Raw genomic sequence first — 9,726 nt, forward strand, 5'->3', positions numbered from 1 at the left:
AGGAAGGAAGGGGTGCGAGCTGGAGCCTCATCCCGCCCTGAGCCTCGTTTTCGGGGATGATGGGGAGGTGTCCTAGGCAAGAAGAAGACTGGCTGAAGGAGCCACGGCTGCAGCGCTAGCGGGATGCTCGCTCTTCTCGTACAACTTCCCCTCGCTTCCGAAAGAAGCCTGCCTCGGCGCGTTGCGCTCTGGTTGCTGTCCCGAGCTCTGCTGTCCCCATGCCCCACACTCTGTGGGTGACGTATCAGTGTTCCAGCGTTCCAGGTTAGCTGGTTTTTCTGCGGCTGTGTGCTGGAGCCAGAGGAGAGTTTTCGTTGGGTTACAGCCGCCCACCCCCTCCACACGGGAGATGCGCGATGAGATGGGTGATGTGGGTATGGAGATTGTGGGGAGCCACCGGAGGGCTGGCTCCTCTGCTGAGACATCGCCTAAGCATTTTAGGTTTTGCAGACTAGAACCCATGCCTTACTGCCTTTGATTCAATTCTGCAAGGGGGAAATAAAAATAAATAAATAAACAAATAAAGCCCCCAAACTCAGAACGTGTTTCTGTGGTGACCTGAATAGCTTCTCTGAAGCAGATTCCATTACCATAGAAATCTGCTATAAATCTGCTAGCTTGGTGTGCTGCTACTGAGTGAATGTGGGTGAGCACTATACATTAAATTAGTCATCTTCAAAACCGCAAGCTACTTAAGAGAATGAATTGTTCATGGCTGTCTTTAATCCAGAGCTTGTCATCTCAGAGCATCGACTGACAAAGCAGAGCCAGTTGGCCTCTGCAGTGGCTGTGAGTGCTCAGTTGGCTCACTTTCCTTTCCCTCTCTGGGGGAACTTCTTTGCTTGTGTGCGTGTTAGTTTTCCCTCCTCAGGACCACATGCTATTTTGCACACAGAGAATTGGCCAAGCCTCACAGGTCCAAGAATTCCCTGTGTGCAGAAGTGCTGAATGTCTTAGACTGGGGTTCAGATAGCAGAAGATTTATTTGTGACTGATGGGTCGATGTGATGGGAAAAGGGCTTTGGATCCCTTTAGCTGCATCCTTCTTTTGGACCAGTGGGACACAATTTTCAACAAACTTCATGCAGCTCTGTATGCTCACGGGCTTGCATTTCCTCCTGTGTGTAGCCAGAGGTGTCTGGAACTGGGGCTGACTCGTGTGTTTGCCTGCATGTAGCGGAGGTGATGGGCTTAGAGAAGTGACTCCTGGGGCTTCCTCTGCCCCAGCCCTTCACCAAGCTAAGTACTTCCTTTTTTTTCTCAAGCGTTAAAACAACAAGAGGAGGGAAGCTGAGCTGTGTGGCAGCTGCAGAGCTTCATGAATATTTCTTGAAGAGGAAATTTACTTTACCTAACCAGAGAGCTTCCTGTGTTGGTCGTCTGTACTTCTGACGATCTAGAAATTACATGTAAGGCCATGCCTTGTGTGTGACTTGAAAAAGTTTTTATAGGGAGATATTTACTTCTGACTTTTGCATCTTTAGCTCTGGGGTGTTTGAATGCTTTTTTTCCCCCCTAAAAGTCAGATTCAGCAAGTTTGCAAAAATTTTAATAAGCACTTGTAGAACCTTCTGTGGTTTAGTTCTTCCAGAATCAAACCAGACTTGCTCTTCACCCTGCCCTGTAACCCTGGAGCACATTCACATCAGAGGTGGCTATCTAAAAAAAAAAAAAATTAAAAAAATATGGAAATGAAGGCAGCTTTACAAGGATTTAAAAAAATCCAGCAAAGTGATAGGGCCTGGAGAAGGGCTCCTGGCCTTCTAAGAAGGTGATATCTTTTTCTTTCCAAGGAGTATTACATGTATATGATGGCAGAGTGGTTTTTGAACAAGATTACAGCAGTTCTAGGAGGTGGCAGGGAAAGACCTGGAAAGCGTTCAGACTTTTTTTCTGAGAAAAACCTTGACTGAAGTACATGTCACCCAGTTTGTGTTTTGCTTAGTTAATATGCTCTTCTTGTCCAGGCTAGTTTCTTTGCCTCCTTCCCTACTATATCTGTACTAAAACATGACTAGTTTGTCAGTCATTTGTTACCTGCCAGTGGTCCTTGTTTTCAAGCTGACCACACAGTTTTTCACCAGCAGATCTAGATGAGGTGGTGCAGAAAAATAAAAGCTGTGCGTGGCCTTGGCCTTTACCCTGAACCCTTCTTTCTTGTTGCCTGAATTTAGATCAAAGAAAGTGCAACATTGACCAGAGATGTACTTGAGCAACACTTTAATGATTTAAAAGGGACCTTAAGAAAGCTGTTGGATGAGCGACTGATGTCACTGCTGCAGGAAGTGGATGCTATAGAACAAGAGAGCATCAAACCCTTGGATGAATGCCAGAAGCTGATAGAGCACGGAGTCAGTACAGCCGATGATCTGCTCCGGGAAGGTAAGGCAGGACCTGATACCACGTCCTGGCTCTACCTGCCAGTGTGTCTTCTCTGGAAAACTGTTAAGATCAGCATGCTTGGCTCATTTTGGAGTCCTCTCAAACTAAACATTAAGAAAAAAAGCACTCGTTCATGCTACAAAGAGGATTATGTCAGGCTACTTTGAAATAAAATACATCTTGGGTACCATAATAACAGAATGTTCCTGCTGGTTGAATAAAATTGTTTGTGTCTTAGTGGAATAGGAGCAGAAGTGAACAGATTATCTTTCCTGCTGAGTATGGTTCTCTTCACTGTTCATGTTGGACATGAGAAATGCATTTTTCCCATTGTATGGGGAAAAATTTCTCCAGAAGTCTGAAGATGAGGCAGACAAAAATGGACCCGTGAAATATTAACTGTGGGTCCAGTTTGTACCCTACTGATGCTAAATACCTAGCCAGAAAGGAATGTCACTCCTGACTGTTTTCCCCACACTGGAGAACCTACTGGGAGCATGTCTGAGCCATGAGTGTGTTGGCAGTTTCCTTGCATTGTTCTCGTGTCTCAACTTTAACTTTCTTTCAACATGATCTCAGTTTTGTGAAGCACAGTGCATTGAGCAGCCTCCCCGGGTAGGAAGTCTACCAGCTTCCACTGGGACGGGAGCTCTGTGCTTAAAGAGCTGCCTTGGCAGCTCTGTGCCTCCTGCTCACAGGAATAGTGACAATATTTGAGAATTAATTTGGTGGTGTTTTTTTTTTTTCTAGCACCACAGCCCCTGGGACAGCTGGTTGTCACCTTGGTTTTATTTTGTCTCAACTTACTGAATCACAGGGTGGTGGCAAAGGCTGCCAGTGTTTCCTACAAGTCTCTGTTGGGTCTCCTGAGAATCTTCCCAACCTGCGGGTCACCTTTCCCTCTGCAGCAGGAGAGACATTGCTAAGTCATGTTGTCAGAATGAGTAGATGTTGCATCTGAGCCAGAAAGGAGTTAAGCCTCTGTGGCTATTACATCTCTTGCTGCCAATTATGATGTATACTTTTCTTTAGAGATTTGTAATGGTTGTAATCCTCCATTTGGAAAAGGACTGAGCTTGCTCATGTTGTAAATTACCATAAATTCATCAGATAGGAGAACGGAGCGTATGTCTCTGTAAGCTGAAGTGTGGGATGCTACTTTATATGGAAACCTTATGAAAAAATTTGTGTTTATCTCCACTCTTTACTGAATGGGTTGTTTCCTTCTTCGTGACAGTAGTTACAATTTAGATTGTAGCAAACAGAGCAGTGGTTGAAATCGTTTTTTGCTTTTAAGCTCCTGCTTTTTTATTTGCTGCTCGGTGAAGGTGTTTTGCTTTTTTTCCTCCTTTAAAGCACATGGAGGAAAGGATTAATAATCCTGATTTCTGGCATCTGACCCCAGTTCTGCTGCTGTCTGAGACCTGAGGCAAAGTATTACAACTGTTATGGGTGTGTCGACAGGAAGCTTTGAGAGCATCAAAAGTTTCTAGATAGGCTTTATATTGTTAACCATAATTGTATTTTCTAGCTAAGAGTCTAGCAAAAGTGCTGAGAATGCTGCATGTGTAATTGGTTGTTCGTGTCAGAACTGGTTATTCTTTGAAGCAAAGAATGCCTTTCTTGGACTTTTTCTCATTGGGAATATTTTTACCATTTGATTCTAGGGGAGAGTGCAGTCCATGGAGATGTGGGACAACAGAATGAGAAACTTTGCAACTTTACAAAAAAAGCTTTACATATTCAGCTAGATAGGTAAGATACTGACACTTGCAGGTGGTCTGAGGCAGCAGAGCGTGTGCTCTTCTTGTAAAGAGAATCTTTTCTCCTTTGAAACCAAAGCCTTCTACTCCATTGCCTTAAAAGATTAATTTGAGGCATTACTGTCTTCTTTCCTAGACTTTCACTGGGGCTGGCAGCCCCAGAATGGAGTAGTTTTCAGCCTCCATATGTTCTGTAGAAATATAGGCTGTTTATTTGTAAATGATGAAACCACTCCTTGTGGAACAGCCTGTATTTCAGAGTATTTACTGAAAAACAGACAGTCTGGTTAGGGCTGAAACACAATGTTTTCCAAGTCTTTCAAGTTTGAAGCGCACATGCCAATTTCTGCAGCTGTTCTCTCTTTGCAAATCTGCACAGATTGAAGTGTATGGACAAAATATGACTTTGCAGAAGCTGGGCCCTCTCATTACCACAAACTTTCCTTTCTCAGCTTACCAGAAGTGCCTTCCTTGGTTGACGTGCCTTGTTTATCTGCCCAGCTGGATGACTGCCTTCTTACTATATTGAAAAATCAAATATTCAGACATGGAACTGTGGCATCTCGCCCACCTGTACAGCTAGAGGAGTTTGTTGAGAAGCCTGGAGGTATTTTAGTCCGATGGTGTAAGGTAGGTAAAATATCCTGGGTGAAAACCATTCAGTCTTTGTTTTTTTTGAAAGAAACTTAAAAAGCCACTTTCATTCTGGATTCTCTACTGTCTTCAAAGGAATAATTTACTCCAGTGTGTAATTAGAAACTTTAGAAGATATTTTTATGGTAATAGCCTCATTTAAAGGCAAGTTTATCTAGTGATGTGGTTGGTGCTGGGGTGTGTGTCTGCCTGGCAGTGGCACGTGTGTTAGACTCTTATTGTCAGGCTCTACCTGCTTCCATCTGCAGGTGGAAAGGGCTGACACACTGATGTGGTTCTGCCTGGTAATCTCCTCCCCTGTGTGTGGGAGAATCGGGAGGGGCAGCTGGAAACCCTGCTGCCCCTGCTTCCCACGCTCCAGCAAGGGCCAGGTACTGGACAGGCAGGAAATGCCTCCTTCATATTCCCTTCCCACTAAACAAATAGATAGAGGAGGGTAATTATCTGCGATGCTGCTGTACAAGCAGCAGCAAGAAGCCCTGGGGTGTGTTTCAGCAGCCCCTTGTGCTGTGGATGCAGGCGGGTGGTTTGTGTGGCACGGCTGCCAAATGCCCTCCATGAGACTGGCCTTCCATGCTGGGGAGATGCTTTTGGTCCCTTTGAAGATGCTTTAGCAGACCCAGGAAGAGGCTGAACCTGTTCTGTTCTGTTTTAGACCTAAATGTTTGTGTTCTTAGGGAGATGCAGAGGGTAGAAAGTGAAAACGTTTTAATATTGTTGTTAGCTAGTCAAGCAGGCTTTCTCTTCAATACACAAAACCTATTTCTGAGTAGATTACTGCTGTGCTTTGATGTGGTTTAGTTGCTGTTGGACAGCTCTACGCTCCTTGGCAGCATTAAACAAACTTTTGCTGTGGTGACAGGCAGCCGCTGGTCAGCCACCCTCACCTTGTAAAGGATGTGGGCTTGGATTATAAAACCATAGACACTGTTGTCATGTGTGCTCTGATTTTCTGTGCTGTAGAGTTCCCTGAATTTGATAATGCTTGGGGGATAGTGGAGCTTTTGTGGAGAAAAATATTTTTTAAATCTCTTTTGACTTAGAGATGTCAAAAAATTGGAAATCATTCCCTGGAACACTTTATGAAGGACAACAGTGAGATTCCCTTGCTGTTAAAAATTGGTGCTGAATTTCTTCTGCAGATTTGTCTTTAGCTTTTAGCTGAAGGATCTTGTTATACTTCTGCTAGATTGAAGACCCTTCTGTTAAATGTTTCTTCTTCTGTAGATACTTTTAAACTGTAATCAAATGATTCTTGTACTTCTTTCTCTATTAGTTGTTTCAGACAGTAAGTTTATTTTCTACAAGGCTCACTTTCTGCTCTTCAGCGCCTCGTGATTCTGAATGGCCCTGGACAGCAGCCTGCAGCACTGCCCTAGTATGTGCTGCTTCAGAGGCAAAAGGGAAACAAGGGGGGGCCTTTCTCACTGCAGTCAATCGGTCTCCAGGTGGACGATGACTTCGTAGCGCAGGATTACCGGCTGCAGTGTCGCAAGAGCGCTGCCGGTCCCTTTGAGGACGTGTACGTGGGCTCGGAGATGGAGTTCATCGTGCTGCACATCGACCCCAACGTGGAGTACCAGTTCCGAGTCTGCGCCCGAGGAGACGGCCGGCAGGAGTGGAGTCCCTGGAGCATCCCCCAGATGGGCCGCACCACGCTGGTGCCCCACGGTACTGTCACCGCTCTGCGGCGCCTCCAAGGGCTCCAGCTGAATGGCTTGTGGAGCTGCTTTCTGTGTGATGGTGGGGTGTCCTGGACTATGCTGTGTGTGTAGTGTGGGATGAGCTATCCTTTCATCCTACTTTCATCAGTCTTTGCTTCCTAGTGTGAGTGATAGATCATGAGCCATTCTGGCAGGTAGCTCACTGCTTAGCCTTGGAAAGCATCAATGAGCCAGAAGTGAAGCTGCCTTTTTTTTTTTTCCCCCTTCACCCTCACCCCTACCTAAGTAGTTTCACAGCAAGCTCTTACCTTGGAGAGAGAAAAACCTGAATTTTCTCTTCATCTGAAGTTTTTAAGGGCACTGGGTAACAAAATTTTTCCTTTGCCTACAATATGACTTTGCAGGGATTTCAGCAAAGAGTGAACTTCTGGTGAACTTTGTGAGCTGGGAAATACTTTTTGTAATTGCAGATTATTTGAAACAGAATGTGGCAAAGCCTGCCCCTGTTCTTATCGTAGCTTCATATGAGATAAACTGAGTGGATGTTGTGACTGACTTGATCTTGCACAGACAGTAGCTGGTCAAGTTGAGGTTCACAGTTCTGATGCCTTCGTCTCTTTTGTTTTGTTTTGTTTTTTTCCCTTTGAAGAATGGACGACTGGTTTGGAGGGCTACAGCCTGAGCAGTCGAAGAAACATAGCACTTCGAAACGATTCTCAGGCATGCGGCGTGCTCTACTCCAAAGCTCCTACTTATGTCTGTGGGCAGACGTTAACATTCAGGCAAGTACTTCCTGGGTAGCTGTTGTCTGGTGCATCTCCTGTGAGCCAAGTTTCCTTTCCCAGTCCATTACATCTGAATTGTCTGTTAACCTGAGCTGTGATGCGTGTTGGAGTTTTACATCAGCTCAGACCTAGTCAAGGTAGCATGTGGGTGTGAACTCTGAACTTCCTTCTTTGCTTCTCCTTCCTGGCTCTTTAGGAGAACACCTGACGTTTTTGTAGGACCTGCACCTGTCTAAAACAGAGACAAGAGTGAACTTCTGAGGGGGTGGTAAAATACAGCCCATGCTGAGCAAGCCTGTGGAATGTTGAATGTGCCCGAGTTTTGTAGCAGCTCTTACTGGCTGGTCAGAAGTCAGTGGAGACTCATCATTGGTTCTTTTTAACCTTGGGTCAGCGGGTGCTTTTCTTCCCACACTATCCACATGCTTTGACGACTGTGTACATGAAAACTTTGTATGTGCTGTTGGGACAGCTAAGGGTGGCAGTCTGGTACTGAAGTCTTTAACATCTGAGATCATTAGTGATGATCAGACTACTGCTTGAAACTGGCACTAGAAGATCCAGAGTGGAGAAGGGATCTCGTGGAACTGAAGGTTTCTGTTTGACACGGAATGTGCTTAAAACCCCTGGCAGCTTTGCTGCCTGTAGTCCTGTTTGTAAAATGATGCTGTTTAACGGGGTATGAGGAATGTCCTTGGGGATATGTCAGCTGTAATTACAGACCTCAAAGACTGAAGCTTTATTCCATCTTTCCCTGGCTAAATAAGACTACTTGCCGTACAGCAGGCAACCTCCAAAGGCAGTTTAAGGGAGCTGTTCATTGTATTTTTGTAACTGATTCCATGGTGTTTCATTGCTCTCTTCCTGATAATGAATTTTCTTAACTTTAGATGGTTTTGTAGTATGAGGATGTATTCAGTTGCCTTGTCTGAGATGGCATAGAAAGATCTAAAGCTTTCATTTGAATCTGTTGCTCCATTTAACATCTCTTGGCTCAAGAATGCCTGTGAAATTAAAGGCAGAACTTTGAGGCTTCCCTTGGTTCTCTTTCAGACCAATGCCTTTTATCTTTTTTTATTAGTAGCACATGAAAATCTTTTGCTTTACATTTTGGTGATGTGGACTCCTCTCCAAGAGGAGATTGTTTCAGGATGGCAGAGCACTAACAAGTACACGTCTACAAAAACTATAAAGACACAAATCTTAAGATTGAAGACAACCTCAAAAATCAGTTGTGTTCCTCTTCCAAGGTCCAAGAGTAGCTTCTTGTTGGAAAGGGTGTGAGGTTTTCCTGTGCAGGGAGGTGTAGCACTTGGCACTTGGCTTTCTCCATCTGTTGAAACAATAGTGTATTCACAAGGGGATAAGTGGCTTGCAGAGCAAACCAAATAAGCGAGGTTCACGTTACAGATGTTTGTGAGGCAGCTTTGTATTCTTCTTGTGTGAGCAGGACACAGGCGTAACCTCACCAGTGAAAAGTGAAGCTCTGCTGAATGCCATGCTTTGTATCTGCTTTTTAAAGAGAGACTGCTTCAGTTATCCTCTGAGGTGAAGCATTTGGACAAGTTGTAGGAAAATATCATTGCTTTAAGTGAAGACTCATCCTGTTTCTTTGCAGCCTTCAGGGAGCTGCCCTTAAGAAAGGGAACATTTCTCCATGGTGACCTGCTCTGCAGCTGTCTCTGAGGCTTGTGCTTGCAGTGGGGAGACACGGTCTGCTCGGGCTGGTGATTTTATCTGTGAAGATCATGCTGACTTTGTCAGGAGCCCACAACTCCACTGACAGCTAATACAAAGGAAGCACATGTGATCACCTAGATTTACTTCTCTGTGCTCTGAGACAAATGGAAACTGCTGGTGGTTGAACTGGTTCAGTGCCTATGCTGCAGTGACAGGGGCAGGGTTTTGCTCTGCAGCGTTGCAAGGGTTGGAAGGTATTTGAAGAGTGTTCCCCTGAGCATTGTTCCTACCGTGTACCCTGTGTCCCAGGGATCGTAGAGGCTGGAGAATAACTGCGTTAATGTGATGGGAAAAGTCAGCCTAGTAAAGTGAAGCTCAGGAGATGGTGCAGTGATGCTCTGCACTGTACCTGGGCTCTTTGTCGTGGGCTCATTGTTAATTGCTGAAATATCAGAACCTAGGAAGGAAGGGATGGTGATCTGCACCAGATCCTGGTCCTCTTCCCTAAGTGCGTGAGGAGGACAGCCACTGCAGAGTTACAGGCTGGCCGTTGTCTTGGGCACTGGGGTTGTGCTTCCTCTTTATGGTGCAAGGGAGGTTGGGCTCTTTCCTGCTTGGCGCTGGCGTGTGGCCCGTCTGCCCCCTTGGAGCCGGGGCAGTGGCACAGGGAGGGTGGCCCGGGGCTGGAAAGCCTGGGGCTGGAAAGCCTGGCTGTGATGAGGACAGAAGGGCACGATGAAAATGTGGCCTCAGCCTGGGTTCAGTGTTTGCTGCCCTCTTGTTTGATGCTTTTTCATT

General features: G+C 45.4%; 1 protein-coding gene across 1 annotated transcript in view; it reads left to right on the forward strand.

Moving 5' to 3' along the window:
• Positions 1–2,174: 2,174 nt before the first annotated feature.
• Positions 2,175–9,726, forward strand: part of CRLF3 (cytokine receptor-like factor 3) — a gene marked incomplete at its 5' end in the record, with an annotated part of 10,647 nt that continues 3,095 nt past the window's right edge. The window contains 5 exons of the mRNA XM_008935770.1: positions 2,175–2,382; positions 4,050–4,137; positions 4,598–4,775; positions 6,248–6,470; positions 7,113–7,245. Of these exons, the coding sequence (XP_008934018.1) occupies positions 2,175–2,382; positions 4,050–4,137; positions 4,598–4,775; positions 6,248–6,470; positions 7,113–7,245 (830 nt within the window). The remainder of the gene's footprint in view (positions 2,383–4,049; positions 4,138–4,597; positions 4,776–6,247; positions 6,471–7,112; positions 7,246–9,726) is intronic.

This window comes from Merops nubicus, unplaced genomic scaffold, assembly GCF_000691845.1.
Source record: "Merops nubicus isolate BGI_N331 unplaced genomic scaffold, ASM69184v1 scaffold15992, whole genome shotgun sequence".
NCBI classification, from domain to species: Eukaryota; Metazoa; Chordata; class Aves; order Coraciiformes; family Meropidae; genus Merops; species Merops nubicus.